The sequence below is a fragment of the Anopheles bellator genome, chromosome 1 (assembly GCF_943735745.2).
Source record: "Anopheles bellator chromosome 1, idAnoBellAS_SP24_06.2, whole genome shotgun sequence".
Classification (NCBI taxonomy): Eukaryota; Metazoa; Arthropoda; class Insecta; order Diptera; family Culicidae; genus Anopheles; species Anopheles bellator.
The window spans coordinates 4,384,588-4,400,976 of record NC_071285.1 but is presented as its reverse complement, the minus strand read 5'-3'; the positions used below and the strand labels follow the sequence as shown (position 1 = coordinate 4,400,976).

Genomic DNA, 16,389 nt, shown 5'->3' with positions numbered 1-16,389 from the left:
TCGCACAATGTATCACAGCTGACAGCACGAGGTGTCTTGGCTTAATCAACACTGACAGCACTCGGAAGAGCCTTCCTCGAAATGAGATTCCCTGAGGTTGTATATTCGAATAATTTTATTTCTTCGCAAAATATGGAATCCTGCCTCGAAGTGGGTATGGCAAAACGCAGGGCGATGGTTCTTTGAACCGTTTCCCCCGTCCACCGTTTCCTTGGCCCACGTAATAAATGCAACTGGTATCGGTCACGAGTGCTCCCCGGGAGCGTTTACTCGTTCTTGAAGTTCGGTGCGCGCTTCTCAACAAACGCCGTCATCCCCTCGAGCCGGTCCTTGGTCGAGAAGGTGGCGTGGAAGTGACGGCGCTCGAACTTGAGTCCTTCGCTGAGCGATGACTCGTACGCCGTGTTGACCGCTTCCTTGCACAGACGAACGATCAGCGGCGAGAAGGAGGAGATTTTCTCGCCCAGCTTCACAGCCTCACCGACCAGCTTGTCCGCCGGGAACACCTTGCTGACCAGACCCGACCGTTCCGCTTCTTCGGCCGTGATCATGTTGCCGGTTAGGCACATTTCCATAGCCTTCGATTTGCCCATCGCTCGCGCCGTCCGCTGGGAACCGCCGGCTCCGGGAATCGTGCCGAGCGCTATTTCCGGCTGCCCGAACTTGGCCTTGTCGCCGGCGTAGATAATGTCGCACATCATCGCCAGCTCACAGCCGCCCCCCAAGGCGTACCCGTTGACCGCGGCTATGACGGGTTTCTGTGCCTTGGCCACCCGCGTCCAGTTGGCCAGGAAGTCGGTGTTGATGCACTTGGCGTACGTGTTCGGTTGCATCTCTTTGATGTCGGCACCGGCCGCGAACGCCTTCTCGCTGCCCGTGATGACGATCGCTCCGATCGAATCGTCCGCCTCGTACCGATCGAGTGCGTCGCTGATTTCGGCCACCAGCCCGTTGCACAGCGCATTCAGCGCCTTCGGCCGGTTCAGCGTGATAAGGGCCACGTTTTTCTTCTCTCCCGTCAGCTCGGCTTTGATAAACTCGTACGATTTGGGAGCTAAGGGTGCGGAAGACACAGAGATCATGTTTCGGTTAAGCCATTTGCCTTTGACCTTCGACCAGAATTACATAACGCGACAACACGTTCGCGGAGTGCCTCTGGAAGCTGGGAAGGGCACACCCCAAACCATCACTTACCGCTGCAGTAAAACCGAAGAAAATTCGACTGGCGGCCGGCGCCGGAAACGAGAATACGAGCGATATTCGCCATGTTCCGATGCAAAGGTATAATCGCGAAAGGAGTACGATGTGTGGTCAAACGGAGGCACTTTCAGCTAGCAACTAACCCGGCGCTCCCCACACGCACGCTAAGCACAGAGCAAGTACGCACACATCCTCTGAGGAATTGATTCGCAACGTATATGTATGTGTGCGTTGGGTACTATTTGGCGATCAACAACCGTTGATTTGGTGCCCCGTGTGGGCGAGAGCGAGACTGTCCAATGCCGTCACTTTCGTCCACACCTTATTGATAAGGTGCCATTTTTTTGGTGGCATCGCAGATCTGTGGAATATGTTGCTTTACATTCGTTTTCATGTTGCGACAAACTCCTTCGAAAACCTCAGCTTGCGTATACACCAGAGTTCCGAAGCTTTATTAACGACTCATATTAAGTGGCGATAATTGGATGCTGCGTTTTGGGCAGTGCTCATAATACACCTACGTTGTCCTTGCTCGCAAGCAACACTTAGAAATCTGTCCCCTAACGAATCCGGAAACCCCAAAATAGAAAGGTCAACCGATGCGCCGAAATAACGGAAATGTTGTTTCGGCCCTTCTTCTACATCCGGTTGGTGGTAAAGTAAAAGGGGAAAAAAACTGTGGAATAAAGTATATCGAAAAACAAGTTGAAGGAAAAGATAAATTTTGTAAACGCGCTCGTAATATCGATCGAGATGATCTCGCTTGTGTTGTTGTCTCGATGATCGACAATGTTGTTGCAGTAGTGGAATGCAAAGATAGCGCAAATGCACTTTCGGTCCGGTTCAGCATGAGGCCAGAGTAAACGCTTTCTCGAGAGGTAATAATTTTGTAGAAACGGTGACTACTTTCCGCCCGGGTTCACTTCCGGGGTTGCTGAATATGGTTCACGGGCTTCTGGTGGACGGCGGCTGGCGGTTTCTGGGCGTGAGCGACTTGCGTCGCCTCCACGGAATGCTCGGCCGTCTTCGGATTCGTGGCCGATTGGGCCACCTCGCCCGTGTTTACGTTCGGAGGTGGATTCTTTGTGAGGTTAAGAAAAGCAACGTTAGGCAAACGGTCACAAGCGCCGGCAGAACAGCCCGCTCCTTTCTCTCTTACCGAAAGCCCGATCACCTCTACCGGATCCTTAGCAGGCCGTTCGTTGCTAGGCGTTTTGTGTTGCACAATGCGCATTCCACCGGCTTTCACTGAAATCATGCGTTTGGAGTGGCACCGAAACGGGTGAGAAGGGCAACCATTTTCCCCATGGTCCCACGGATCGAACCGTGGCGCACATATTTACCTGCCGGAAGGCGTCCAGCGACCTTGTCCTCATCAGCCATCTTTTCTTGCGTCTTGCTACGTAGTTACTACGTGGGCTCACTCTGTACCGTCCCGCTATGCAGGCTGGTTTCTAATGCAACTTGGCTATTACGACGACGACGACGAGGCGTGTACAATGGGCGGCTCTTATCTCTTATCGTCAGATTGCCACGAGACTAAAAGAAGGAAAACAACTTTCCAGCGGAGAACACGTTGGGAGAAAATTCAATAGCTGCGAAGTTTACGCCTTTTGACAGTAACTCGCGGACGAAAGCAACGAACAAAACGAATCAAAATAAATAAACCAACACACTTACACTTGTGTCGCATGCTCTCTCGTTTCTTCGCTCGCTATCGCCTGCACACTCTCTCTTTCGTGCTCTCGCTCTCTCTCTTTCTTAGGGCATCTGTTGCATCTGGAAACGAGAAGCATTTCGTAACATTACGATGGTGTTGCGCAAAAGTTGACTTTTGTTAGAACACATTTCAAACGAATTATAATTCCTCCGATGCGTAGCTTGCCTTCGCGCCCTCCTTTGTGCCATTCGTTCGCGGCGAACAAAGGAAAGTAGCTGCGAAGAAGAGTTCGATTTCAAGGACAAGTGAAACATTTCAACCGAAAACTCCCGGCAGGGTTGTGCGGACAGCGTTGACATATGCATTGCACGTGCTTGCCGAGGAAGGAAGGAAAAAAGGAAGGAAGGAAAAGGAAAAGCGCTAAAAAAAAAAGGTAAAGGAAGCGCTGCATTGCGCCGATTGATTGAGCGGTTTCGATACGTTTCTTTTGTTAATCTCGGTCACCGGTAGTAAAGATGGACGATGCCACAAATGGCGAGAGTGAAGTGAAAGATGACCTTAGCGCGGAAGCCATCTCTTCGGCAACGCCTGCAGAGCCGATAGAAGAAGCAACTTCTACAGAAGTAGGTGTTAAGGAGACCACAGGAGCAGCATCACCATCACACCTTACAAAGAAGGACGAGGAGCGTCTCGAAACGGTCAAGTGCGCAGAACAAGACGTTCCTAATACGGCACAAATAGAACAGCAGACAGCTGAGAAAGATTCGACCCCCAGGATGATTGATACCGCGGAGGATCGGTCGATGGAGGTTGAAGAACCGACTACGGTTCCCTCGTCGGCCGATACTAGTACGAGCGTTCGCGAGCCACAGATCGCCGATGATCGTAAACTCGAATCAGAGGCCGTTCAAAACATCAAGGCCAACGCACTGTCGCTGCTTTGCCAGTACTCTGGCAGTTCGTCCGACTCGGAACCGGAATCGGCAGACACGGATGCATCAGCAGTAGCGGGGGACAAAAAACGGGCTGCGTCCTCATCCTCTTCTACGGGCGACGACGAAAGTGATGACGAGTCTGTGAAGGCGATCGACGATCCTCTGTCGCAAAACTATCGCGATCAAGAAAGCTCCATTTTGGTCAGTGATGCGGAAACAATGGACACAAAGTAAGCTTGTAATGCCTCGCGTAATCATAGTACTGCGATTCTAAACATACTGTCTTTCCCACGTGTTGTTTCAGTGCCGTTTCATCGGATGACGATGAAGACGATGGACGCATCGTCAGCAGGGTACCACTGCGGACCAAGGGAGAAGTGTTACCCCACGAGCTTCCTCCGATCGAGGAACTGACCATAACGGTGCCGGAAGCAGAATGTAAGCTTATCGGTCGCGTCGACTCGATCGTGTCACAGATCGTGCTGGTGCAGTCGCTGCACGGAGTGGAGCTTCTCAACCTCGACACGGTGCTGTTCCTGGAGCGTGGCGCACGGCCTTTGGGAAAAATATTCGACGTCATCGGGCAAGTCAGGAGCCCGCTGTATTGCGTGCTGTTTAACTCGAACCAGGAAGTGATTGCCAGGAATGTGACCGTCGGTATGGAGGTGTTCTGTGCCCCTCGGACCGAGCACACGTCGTTTATCATCCTGTCCGAGCTGATGCGTTCGAAGGGTTCGGATGCCAGCTGGAGAGATGATAACGAGCCACCGGGCAGCGTGTGCGACTACTCCGACGATGAAGCGGAACGAAGCGCAAGAAAAGGCCGCAAGAAATGCCAGCGACCGGAGCAATCGTCTAACGGAGCACCGACCAATCTACAACAACCGTATCCGTACCACCAACAGCAACCGCCGCCGCATCATCAGTCCCGAGCACCACACTTCCGATCGCCAGCGCCCAGCAATAGAAGAAATTACTATCCCCGCAACCAGCCTTCGGGGTACAGTTGGCATCACAATTTTAACAGTCCTCGTAACCAGTATCCCCACCATTGGCCGCAACAACCGCGGCACCCCTATCCGCAGCAGCAGCAGCAGTATCCGCAAGCGGCGGGTCCCCAGGGTTCTTCAATGCTGCCGAATCCCTTTGCAACGTTGCGACCACCGCATCCTCCGCCAGGACACGGACAGTAGACAGATCCGCGAGCGAAAACACATTCGCAGTATGAACATTGTGGACACGCAGGCCATCGTGTAAAACAAGAATTAAGGCTTTCTTTCGAACGAAGAAACTCGGAAGCCGTTTGAAATAAATCGTATAAGCATTAACTGGGGAATACGAGTCGCTTGAACACGCCAATTGTTCTGCCGATCGTTGTCAGCTAAGTGGGGCTTGCGCAATCCATTAGCACCGATGACCGGTTGGCTCTAATTTGGACTCGGGCGCTACGGACGTCTCTGTCGCCGGAAGGGGACCGGCTTCGATCGATTTTAATTTAATCAAATTCATCTCGCAGCTGGGCAAAACTAGCAATGATCAACACTTACCAACCAACCGGGGACACGAATACTTCCCGCGGGGTTCTGAAAAACAAAAAGAAAGGATTTAGTAGAAACCCCGGCTCACGGAACCTATTCTCATTTCGGATCCTTATCATCAATCAAGTTCTCTGCGGAGCTTTGTAGAGGCCGAGCCGAACGCCAAAGCTCCGAGATGCGGCGCGCACACGCACACACAGGGAAGTCGAATTCGAATGTATATTTGCCGGTGACGGATCGAAAAGGAAAACACTTTTGTGCCACACTTCGCCAGGACAGGTTTAAGCTTTAGGACGCATTGGATTTTATCCTGTACCTGGACCGCCCGTCGCTTACAGTGGCAACCTGATCCGCAGAACCTCGTCGTCGAGTGAATCGTTCGCAGTGTGCCAAACTCAACCCAGTGGTGGAATCGATAAAAATGGTGTCGGAACTGAAAGTGCTTTCGCCGAACGTGCGCTACAGCGATGAGCACATCGAAGTGGACTATCGGTATCAAACGACCACGGTGGTTAGCGGCGGAGCGTCGGGATACACGGTAAGTGGGCAGGCAGAGGCCGGCAGCCACAGGTAGGCAGCGGCGGGGATTCGGTACCTCTCGCTACAAAACCGTAACCGCGCTGGTCACGGTCACGGTCGCTGATATCGATCGAAAGATGCACCGCGGCCACAGACACTGGTGTGAAAGAGAGAGGAATTGAAACTTGAAGAGCAAGCTGGAGAGAAAAGGAACGAAGGAACTCGATGGTTCCATGTTGCTAAATTTAGATACCACCTTAGGGCCAAGGGAGGGAAATATCGATTTTTCGGCTAGCCCCTTGCCGATTTCCGATTATGATGCACTTTCCAACGGTGGCCGTTCTGCGAGTGGGCAGAACTCGTCACTGGCCCGCTAAAATGATAAACAAACGTAGCCAACCGAGCGACGGACCATTCCAGCATCAAAACAGCCCGATTCAATTGATTGAATATTTATTTTAGCTCTCAGCACTCAGAACAGATTATGCCACGAAACGATCCGTCACGGTGGACGCACACGGTCCTAAGCAAATATGAGGCGGGGGACTTTTAGATTTTATTTAAATTAGATATCGCTCGATTAGCGCAGCAGCTAGAAGCTTCTCACCGGCGCAAATTCGCCCAGGCCCAGGTTATCGGGTTAACGGGTTTTGGATACCCATCACCTGCCCTGCCCCGATGAATCAACAGCGGCGGCCACCCCAAACGCCGGCTGATGACGACAACGCGGCTGGTATCGTACGATCATCGAACGAAGGGCGACCTGTGAACACGCAGCCCGGTGCCCAGTCACGTAGATAGTGCTGTGTCTCTGTGCATCCCTCAAGCACGCCGCGCGAGATGTTTCGATCGATTCGTGTGCACGGCACTGTGGGCACGATAAGGAAGCCAAATATTGGCCCAGTGTTTCGGGATGGCAAATACTGACTTTCAGAAATCCGTGGTACCACCACCGACCGGCTCTTCCTTCGACCGGGCGGCGGAGGATTTCTTCCTATCGTCGCTCCGCGTCATTGATAAGAAATGACCGAATGACAACGTGAAAAGGAGCTTAAATTTGCTTACGCGATAAGAAAAGGCTAGGCCGGGCACGAGAGCACGTGTTGTCGGTTTTTTATGCCACTTCCGCGACCGGCGAGGGGAGGAACCTCTGAATGATTGATTCGTTAAAGCGGCGCAGAGACAAAGCGGCCGGGCCGTACACTCTTATCCCGTGATGTTAGCAACAGGTTGCGAAATGCGTCTACGGCCATCCGAAGAACCCGCATGTGTGTGTTCCAAAGGGGAACGTTGGTGCGCCATTCGCTCGTCTAGAACCTGTTCCCCGCGTGGTTCTCGCTGGTAACGAAATTATGCAAATCATGGTCCGGAGTGCGGGGCACGGTTGTGATTAGAATATATTATCACCCAGAGCGTCTATCCGTAAATTGTTTAAATTAAACACCGATTCAAATCCGACATCGATCCCAATCCGACAGGTGAAACCCGAGACGACCGAGTTGAATATTCGCACGGAACGACACGTCCCGCGCCTCGGCCTGATGCTGGTCGGCTGGGGTGGCAACAATGGGTCGACACTGACGGCGGCACTCGAGGCGAACAAGCGGTCCCTCGAGTGGCGCACCCGCCAGGGAGTGCAGCAGGCCAACTGGTACGGTTCGATCACCCAGTCGTCCACGGTTCTGCTCGGGTCGGATGCCTCCGGTCAGGATGTGTACATCCCGATGAACCGGATGGTGCCGATGGTGGACCCGAACGATATCGTCGTGGACGGGTGGGACATTAGCTCGATGAACATTGGCGAGGCGATGCGGCGGGCCCAGGTGCTCGAGGTGGGCCTGCAGGATCAGGTGTACAAGCGGCTGTCGCAGCTGCGGCCGCGCCCCTCGATCTACGATCCTGACTTTATCGCCGCCAACCAGGCGGAACGGGCCGATAACACGATCGGCGGTACGCGATATGAGCAGTATCAGCAGATCGTGCGGGATATTCGCGATTTCCGGCAACAGTCGGGCGTCGAAAAGGTGGTCATTCTTTGGACGGCCAACACGGAGCGCTTTGCTGAGGTGCGTGTCGGTCTCAACACGACGATGGCCGATTTGGAGCGCTCGCTGAAGCAAAACAACGCCGAGATCTCGCCGTCGACGATCTTCGCCATGGCGGCCATTGCCGAGCAGGTAAGCCGAGGGCGAGCAGGACTTGCGTTACAAGTCGAAGGCGAAAAAGAGGTAATCCTTATATGTTTTTTTCCGATGGCGCGCAGTGTATCTACATCAACGGATCGCCCCAGAACACGTTCGTGCCGGGGGTGATCGAAATGGCGGAACACCATGGGGCGTTCATTGCGGGCGATGACTTCAAGTCCGGCCAAACGAAGCTCAAGTCCGTTCTGGTCGACTTCCTGGTGTCGGCCGGCATTAAGCCCGTCTCGATCGTCAGTTACAACCATCTGGGCAACAACGATGGCAAGAATCTCTCGGCCCCGCAGCAGTTCCGTTCGAAGGAGATTTCCAAGTCCAACGTGGTGGATGATATGGTCGCGTCCAACCACATCTTGTATGGACCGCACGAGCATCCCGATCACTGCGTGGTGATCAAGTACGTCCCGTACGTAGGCGACAGCAAGCGGGCGATGGACGAGTACACGAGCCAGATCATGCTCGGCGGACACAACACGCTAGTGATACACAACACGTGCGAGGATTCGCTGCTGGCCACCCCGCTCATCCTCGATCTGGCCATCCTTGGTGAGCTGTGCTCGAGGATTCAGATTCGGCGCAGCGGCGCCAGCGAATTCGTCCCGTTTCGATCCGTACTGTCGCTGCTAAGCTACCTGTGTAAGGCCCCGTTGGTTCCCCAGGGTACACCGGTGGTAAACTCGCTGTTCCGTCAGCGGACGGCCATCGAGAACATTATGCGTGCCTGCGTTGGACTACCGCCCCTCAGCCACATGACGCTGGAGCATCGGTTCGATCTGGCCGTCGGAGAAAATCCGTCACCCGCGAAGAAGTCGCAGGCGACGAACTCCAAAAAGGCACGCATCAACGGGGCACCAGTCGCCAATGGGAACTGTAACGGGGTCCACGACAGCAATGGTGACGCGCACCCTTCAGAGGAACTGGTCAGCCATTAATCGGAGACTGATCGCCGATCGGCGGCGATTTCCGTTGAAGTACATGTTTTCTGTCTTTCATAAGTTACAGCAGAATGGCGGACAAAACAATTCTATACACGATTTGCTGTAGAACATAAGTGTGTTTTGTGCATCGTTCGGCTCCCTCCTACCCCCATTTTTCCTTACCGGCCATGCCAGTCGACTTCAAATTTTCCGTGTTGCCACTCCAACGGAACGTTGCTACCACGAGTAGCCGATCTTCGTTAGCCGTCGCCGGTAACACTCCCGCGTTGTATCCCGGCCATCTTAGGTGTAAGAAAATCGAAAGCAGCTACTGTGTAAGCATTCATTGAAATAAAAGGAAAACTACATTTATGTGCATAAAAGCAGCAATTATCGGTTCGTGGTTACCGTATAAAGGACGAGTTGATCGACAGTAACGGTACTAGGTACGAGCTTTGAAAGGATCGAACGAAATATTTCGCCAGCGCTTTAGTACATGAAATATTTCTGGGCACTGATTGTACTAAAAGTATCCGTCAGTGCTGTGTTTTGATGGTTCTCCCTCGTTTGTCATTCGCCGATCAAGTTTACCCCGAAACAAAAGTTTTGGCTAACAAAATGGGACTGGATGCTGGCCAGCAGGAAAAGGCCGCTCGGCGGGCAGCCCTACGCAATGAGTACTGGCGCACGATGACCAATCCGCACAATCATCTGCGCGGCGAATGTGGTGGAGTGGTAAGTATTTCGTGGAGTGCTAAAAAAGACCCATTTCCCAGTCGGTTATGTCACCATCGCTCTGGGAACGTCCGAGAGGATGGGCTATTGATGTTTTTTTCTTCTCGTAGTTCGATACGGGTCTGGCGCGTTTCCAAGCGATGCGTGTAAGCCACTATGAACACTTCAAACCTACCGGCCGGTCGTTCCGGATTGGGCTGTTCACCGTCGTCATACCGATCATTGTGTACGCCAAGATGATGAAGTACGAGCGCGATCAGCGAGAACACAAGTATCGCACCGGCCAAGTGTCCTACGCTGACCGCCGCTTCAAGTTTATCTAGACACGTGCGTGCGAGTGAGAGCGCAGTTAGCCCAAACGGGAAATAAATTGTGAATAATTGGATAGAACGTGTTAAACAGATCGTTTCTTGTTTTGCCAGCCATTGTGAAGTTTATCATCGAACTGTTCCAACGGGCGTCGAAGTTCACAACACACACGACGTACCTCTCCACAGTTGGCCCTAATTATGATGGACTCTGGAAAACTTCACAACGAAATGGTTTTCTAAAACACTTCCATTTAACCCACTCGAAACACTGATCAACACAAAAGATCTCCACCGAAACGGAATCTAAGGTGGTTGTGGCACCTGCCCGTTTACAATCACCGATCACTTTCAATAACCAGAGTTCTCGTGGTGTACCCGTTTTATTGATCATCTCTCGTTCTCGCTCGAGCACTTAAAGCTAGATACTTATGAAAAGGAGACCGTGCGTGCTTATCAATTGCAGCACACTTCTCGGTTGCTAATTTTCTACGAATTATTGTTCATTCCGATCGCTCTCGGTTGGCCAACGATCGGCCGATCGCCTACCTTCACAGATGTGAGCATCGTAACATGAGATGGAAGTAAAAAGGAAGGAGAGTGTATGGCAATGTCCACATGTTTTGTTGCGAGAGATGCGCGCGATGAGGAAGAGGGGTTCGTTTCCTGCTGGCCTTCCTTTTGCAAAACATTTAATTGTACATATCACACAACGTAACACAGACTTCTACTAAGACCTCTGTTGCCTCTCGGCGGTCTCGTAAACTCTGTTTACACTAATGGGTAGCTGGATTGGGTGGCAATACCGCAATGGTTGTCGCGATTGCGGGCCATCTTTACGTAGCCCTTGTCACCCCAGGTGGTGCCCCACGAGTTCTTCACCAGCCAGTAGTCTTCGCCGTCCTCTGTCGTGCCATAGCCGACCGCCAGTACGCCATGGTCGAGCTGCTCCGAATCGCACTCCGGTTCGTAGTAAACACCTTCGGAGTAGAACTGGAACGACTGGTGCGACGCATCGATGGCGACTGATACTGGCCCAACGGTTGCAAGTGCCTTCATGAGAGCCTTCTCGTCGCCCTGCGGAATGTCAACGAAGCCCTTGTCGGTGGCACCGACCGCCTTCGGATTGTAGTGGCACTCGTCGTCGATCGCCTCGTACGGGTATCCCTTCTCCGTGTCGATGCCCTTGTTGTCCTTGATGTACTGGAACGCGTTATCCATCATTCCACCGTTGCAGCCATTGTTACCGTACTTGCTCGAACAATCCACCAGATTCTGCTCCGACAGTGACACCAGTTTTCCCGTCTGGCGGAAGTGTTGTCCTTCCAGCGCACCAGTGGCCGAAAATGACCAGCATGAGCCACAGTGCCCTGTACAGGGACACACAAACGCACCAATAACGATCGATTATTAATTGCTCCCAATAACCTTGGCGGATCGCGCAGTACTGACCTTGGTCCTTCACCGGTGTGACGGCCCCCTTTACGCGCCAGTCAACCGTCTTCGGTACCTCAACGTTTGCCGGCTCAATCCAGGAAACTGGTTCTTCGATGCGCATTAGCTCGCCGGCCATCAAGCTGTGTAGCATACAAACACACCCGGCACATTAAAATAGTGCGCCACATAACGACCACCCCACCAGCATCCAATCCTTACCTCTTGCCTTCTCTGGCCGCAGCGGACCGATTAAACCCGTTGAGCGTGTGCACAAACTCTTCGTGCAGCATATCTGCGTACTTGTTCACCCGCAGGCGGTACTTCTCTTGGCCAAGGTCGTACCGCTGGTTGTGCTTGGCAATGTGGTGCTTATTCTGGACGTAGATTTTCATGCGAAGCCGTTCCTCTGACTCACTGTCGTACTTCTTACGATGCTGCATCTGTAGCAGAAGAACAAAGCCAAAACTAAGACTATAGCGACACAGAGACATAGGAATCAACCGAATCCAATCAGAGACCAGCATCATAAGTACCCAGCATTTTGCTCAGAATGCGGGAAGTGGAACCGTGGTGGTCCCGAGAATTCTGTACCAGAAGGGGCGTGAGTCAACCGATATGGTGGTGCACAAAATTGTAGCTTCCGGTAGGCGTATTCAGTGCCGCGTTTTCTTTGTCCGTTGTCAAAGGACCATTTTACTGCTGCTGCATCATGTGTCGGTTATTTTTGTTTTCAATTTGTCACGGAGGAAAGAGTCGGGCTATAGCAAGTCGGAGGAATGTCTTTGAGGAGCTGCTTCTTCATTCGGTAAAATACTGTCCAATTCCGCCAACACCAACATAACTGCACGGCGCTGCCATTTTGCGGGGCTTCATTTTTTTATACGACATGGCGATGGCCGTTAGCTGCAACAGTGCAATTATGTTGGTGATGGCGGAAGCTTATGTTTACATCGTTTGCAGTAATATGGCGCACATTGGCTGTAGACATGACTCACACAGGCCACGTGCACGGAGGGGGTAACATTTTAATGTGCGGCACGCGGCGATAACCTCACATTGCTGCTAAGTTTCCAGCCGAACGACGACTGGTATAATTTCGCCAGCACTTGTTTAGACAGGACTTGTCTCTAATCGCTCATTTTGCAGCTCATACAGAGTCGAACCCGTCTGTTCATAGGGACACTATCACGCAGCAAACAAAATCCTGCAACAGAATGACCCTTTGTTCGGTTAACATCATAGTTTCTGCGCTTTCTTATCAACCATTTCTTTTTTCTAATACACCAGGGAAACGCTTGCGCTTATTTAGGCCGCTCTCCAGATGATAAGCCTGACGAGATGATTGACGGGATTGCGTCATTTGCGTAACAACAGGGCACACGCCTAGAACGGGGACAAAACTGGCGGTAGAAGAGCATCGTCCGATCCGGAAAAACTGGCTCCAACAGGAAATAATATGCTCCGCCGCCCTAATAGTGCCATCATCAGTTCCTGAGCGCACACACCGCCTACTGTGTGTTTAAAACCAAATCGGTAGCAGATTAGCCGGCCAAAAGTTTTACTCTTCAATAGCCTATTTTGCACGCTCGTTCAAACTTAATTTCCTATTTTTTATGTCCAACTTGTGCTCCGTTGAACGAGGTGCTTCTTTTTTACTTGTTTTTTTTTCCTCGAGATTGTGAATTCATAACCGATTCACACCTTGCCGTAGCATCCGAAACCGGTTCAGGTTTTTCTGTGTTCGATTTCAGCCCGAATCGCAGCTGGCTTCGCAAGGTTATGTTTGGTTTCCGCCATCAACTTTACAACTTAAAAAGAAACCAACATAAGGGACTACGAAAGATTATAGCAACCAAAAAAAGACCTTGTATGCGTCAGCATAACGACACAAAAGAGTTGGACACAGAGTACATAAAACCCAGCTGAGAACGCATCCGTACACCTGGCCACTGAAAGAGAGTCGATTCTGACCTACACACTCAACCAGCCACACAGAGAAAAAGGCAAAAGGCGCGGAACTTTGGTGCGAAACATTTGTCATCATTTACACAACCACTTTTCAGTGTATGGGTTCGGTTCTTAGAGATAGCCTCCCGCCGTTTCAAAGCATCAATGCAGGCCATTTTGTAGGCGCGCGGTCCGCAAACTTCGGCCAGTCCGATGACCCAGAAAAGTGAATTCGTACACACAGCTGGTCCGCGAGGAAAACTGATTTGTTTCTTTTTGGCTTGGGCGTATTACTGATTCGTAATCGCGCAACACCCTTGAAACAGGGTCTCATCATCGACGACGAGTGATGACGCCACAACAAATGAGCGCTGCTGCGTGACTTGTTTGCGGTTTAATTGCGTTTGATTATTTCCGAGAGCAAAAAGGTAGTTTTTGCACACAGTATTATTTCCCGGAAGGTGCCACCAGACCGATGACCGAACGCGTTCAAAGGCGCTGCTGCTATCGGTGGGGCAGTGCAGGCGCACTCCGCACGTTGATTTCCGTTTTTTCTTTCCCTTATGGTAGTAAAATTTCGCAAAAAAGTTACCTTAAACGCTGTCCACTCTTCCTTCACCAAATTGAAAATGGAAACGGCGTTGGCCGCGGCCACGAACGAGACGATGAGTAGGAGAAGCTTCATTGTTCCGCCTAGTGAATCGGATGCGTAGCTCGGGTGTCTGTGAATGAGATCCAACGGGAAAAGTTTTTATTGTTCTTCGCCCAATGTGGCTTGTTTGCCTATTCGCCAATTAGATCGCCCAGATTTTGGGCTTGAGCAATCTATTTGAACATCGGCAGTGGATCTTAAAGGGGGCATGAAAAAGTAAAATGTCGCCCTACCTTTTAAGCGTTGGTCGCAAAATGCGTAGCAGAGATAACTGTCACGAAGCTAGTAACAAAGGAGTCTGTTTGGTGTTTGTGGGGGCGTTATGCGAACTTTTGGTGGTAACAAAACAACACAAGTGACACACTATTGCACCGCACACAGAGAAAAGTAAAACAATCAGGACTGCGCCCGACTAACCGATTCACTACAAACCTCCTCGGAACATTGACGCTTTGTAATGACGAACTGCGCCGAGCGAAGCGTATTTAACAGCAACACTTCGCTCAGGTTTTGTTTACGTTTTCCCACATCAAAGCAATCAGGCCAGAGAGCGACAAGGATGACTATAGGTTCTTGACCAACGGCAAGAAAGTCGTAATTACCGCAATCTTGAAAAGCAAGGGTTCTTTGCTCTCGCTCTCTCTCTCTCTCTCATACAGAAACCATTGCTCTTCGATGACGAGATGGGAATCGGAAGCAAATATAAAAATCTGGTCTTGAATTCTCGGAACGGGAAATGTGGGACAATGTAGAAACAAGACGGCAACAATGCGCGTACAATGTTTTCGTTTTCGGCGTTGATACATTTGTAGACGGATGCTGGCGCCTCTGGAGCGTTAGCATTTGAATGGATCACCGACTGCATATTAAAGGCGCCACAGGCACAGGTGCAGTAAAGTGAAATAAAAAGACACACGAAAACAAACTGCACATTACGAACTGAGATTGTTTTGCTGCTTGTTTGATGGGCCACGAACAAACAAACAAACAAGCGTCGAAACCATCTTCGACGTCAACCCATAAAAAATGGGTGCATGGATGATGGAAAGTGGCGCAACGTGTCCATCAATATTTCTTGCGAGCCACCACTCTCTTCATCATTCTGTCCCACTTGCCGGATTAAAAGTGCGCAAAAGGATCTTTGCCCCCGTAGAAGAACCGGAAGGGTAGACAAATCACCAGCCGGTTGCATGCAGAATGCACCACAATAAGAGTACTGGATCGGATGACTCATGGCCAGAGTATGGTGTTCGAAATCGACAAATTATGACAAAAGATATGATTCAGGTTCGGGTCCGACTGTTTACTACACTGTCACTCATTCAGCCAGTCTGCACAATCCGGAAGAGTATTGCAGTGCCTTCCCTTGAGGGCAGTGGGCTGCTCAGCCGTAGGCAAAAGTCCAACAAGTGTTTTCATGGAACGAGTGCGAACCGGATTAATAGTTTATTACATTCTACTATGGAAATTAATTGCGGCCGAATCGTATTCAAGTATCGGACCTATTTTAACACTAGAAATCAAGTCAATTGTTTGGAGACCCTTTTTCGGCAGGATACTCTAGCTGCGGCAAGTTACGTTGATTGTAAAACTTGTATATTTCGTTCAACTCGGAAACCATTTTTTTCGTTCGTTTGACATTGCCAAGGAATCCCCACAAAAGTTTTGAACTGAAGTCGTTTCTCCGGTGTGAGTTTCGAGGTGAGCCTCCAGCTGCGTTGACTGAGCGAACCTAGCCGGACAGTAGCTACATTGATGCTGCAGGTCCTTGTTGTGAGTTTTACCATGCGTTTTTAGATTGGTTGATGTATGGAACGCTTTGCCGCACAATTTGCACGCATAAGGTCTTTCTCCGGTGTGATGACGAGTGTGCCTTTTAAGGGCGGCTGTATCGTAGAACTTGGCGGAACATCTGCGACATTGATATCGTTTGTCTTTCTCTAATTTCGGTTTGTGAGATTTCTTATGCCGGCATAGGCTGCTCAGTGAGCTTAAAACTTTTTGACATATGTTGCATTGCACGGGTTTGGCAGGCATTTCTTCGCTGCCGTGGTTTCGTTGGATGTGGCATTCAAGCGTTCTTGCGTGGCAAAATTTAGCTGGACAGTAATGACAAAGAAAACGCTTGTTCTCGTTATGGGAATCCATATGACCCTTTAGCAGGAATAAGGCAGCGAATGCTTTGTTGCAGATGTTGCAAACAAACGGTCGTTCGCCGGTATGATGGGTGCGGATGTGTATCGGTATTTTCCCAGCCTGAGCAAATTTCGCAGGACACTGGGGACATTGGTGATATTGATCCTTGTTATGAATTTTGCTGTGGCTACTTAAGATTTGTTG

General features: G+C 50.9%; 6 protein-coding genes across 7 annotated transcripts; 3 read left to right on the top strand and 3 right to left on the bottom strand.

Annotated features, from left to right (window-relative positions):
- Positions 1–108: 108 nt before the first annotated feature.
- Positions 109–1,356, bottom strand: LOC131208371 (probable enoyl-CoA hydratase, mitochondrial). The gene is made up of 2 exons (XM_058201107.1): positions 1,195–1,356; positions 109–1,054 (listed from the first exon to the last, which is right to left on the bottom strand). The coding sequence occupies exons 1-2, from the start codon at positions 1,265–1,267 to the stop codon at positions 267–269; spliced, it is 861 nt and encodes a 286-aa protein (XP_058057090.1). The 5' UTR covers positions 1,268–1,356; the 3' UTR covers positions 109–266.
- A 268-nt stretch (positions 1,357–1,624) lies between these two features.
- LOC131214776 (death-associated protein 1) lies at positions 1,625–2,819 on the bottom strand. Its single transcript, XM_058209111.1, has 3 exons — positions 2,544–2,819; positions 2,360–2,448; positions 1,625–2,281 (listed from the first exon to the last, which is right to left on the bottom strand). Exons 1-3 carry the CDS (start codon positions 2,581–2,583, stop codon positions 2,120–2,122), a joined length of 291 nt encoding a protein of 96 aa, XP_058065094.1. The 5' UTR covers positions 2,584–2,819; the 3' UTR covers positions 1,625–2,119.
- Positions 2,820–3,173: 354 nt separating this feature from the next.
- Positions 3,174–5,113, top strand: LOC131215711 (H/ACA ribonucleoprotein complex non-core subunit NAF1). Of its 2 annotated transcripts, none has more exons than XM_058210103.1 (3): positions 3,174–3,293; positions 3,376–4,025; positions 4,100–5,113. In XM_058210103.1, exons 2-3 carry the CDS (start codon positions 3,376–3,378, stop codon positions 4,986–4,988), a joined length of 1,539 nt encoding a protein of 512 aa, XP_058066086.1. In that variant the 5' UTR covers positions 3,174–3,293; the 3' UTR covers positions 4,989–5,113. The 2 variants fall into 2 exon arrangements, with proteins under 2 accessions (XP_058066086.1, XP_058066087.1); XM_058210104.1 differs by having other exon boundaries at positions 3,228–3,293; positions 3,371–4,025.
- Positions 5,114–5,604: 491 nt separating this feature from the next.
- LOC131210233 (inositol-3-phosphate synthase) lies at positions 5,605–9,306 on the top strand. The gene is made up of 3 exons (XM_058203448.1): positions 5,605–5,871; positions 7,331–8,029; positions 8,116–9,306. The coding sequence occupies exons 1-3, from the start codon at positions 5,755–5,757 to the stop codon at positions 8,983–8,985; spliced, it is 1,686 nt and encodes a 561-aa protein (XP_058059431.1). The 5' UTR covers positions 5,605–5,754; the 3' UTR covers positions 8,986–9,306.
- Positions 9,307–9,538: 232 nt separating this feature from the next.
- Positions 9,539–10,104, top strand: LOC131216527 (uncharacterized). The gene is made up of 2 exons (XM_058211035.1): positions 9,539–9,705; positions 9,816–10,104. Exons 1-2 carry the CDS (start codon positions 9,589–9,591, stop codon positions 10,026–10,028), a joined length of 330 nt encoding a protein of 109 aa, XP_058067018.1. The 5' UTR covers positions 9,539–9,588; the 3' UTR covers positions 10,029–10,104.
- A 273-nt stretch (positions 10,105–10,377) lies between these two features.
- Positions 10,378–14,488, bottom strand: LOC131216137 (procathepsin L-like). Its single transcript, XM_058210550.1, has 5 exons — positions 14,283–14,488; positions 13,990–14,119; positions 11,670–11,890; positions 11,466–11,590; positions 10,378–11,383 (listed from the first exon to the last, which is right to left on the bottom strand). The coding sequence occupies exons 2-5, from the start codon at positions 14,080–14,082 to the stop codon at positions 10,785–10,787; spliced, it is 1,038 nt and encodes a 345-aa protein (XP_058066533.1). The 5' UTR covers positions 14,083–14,119; positions 14,283–14,488; the 3' UTR covers positions 10,378–10,784.
- Between the last annotated feature and the right edge of the window lie 1,901 nt (positions 14,489–16,389).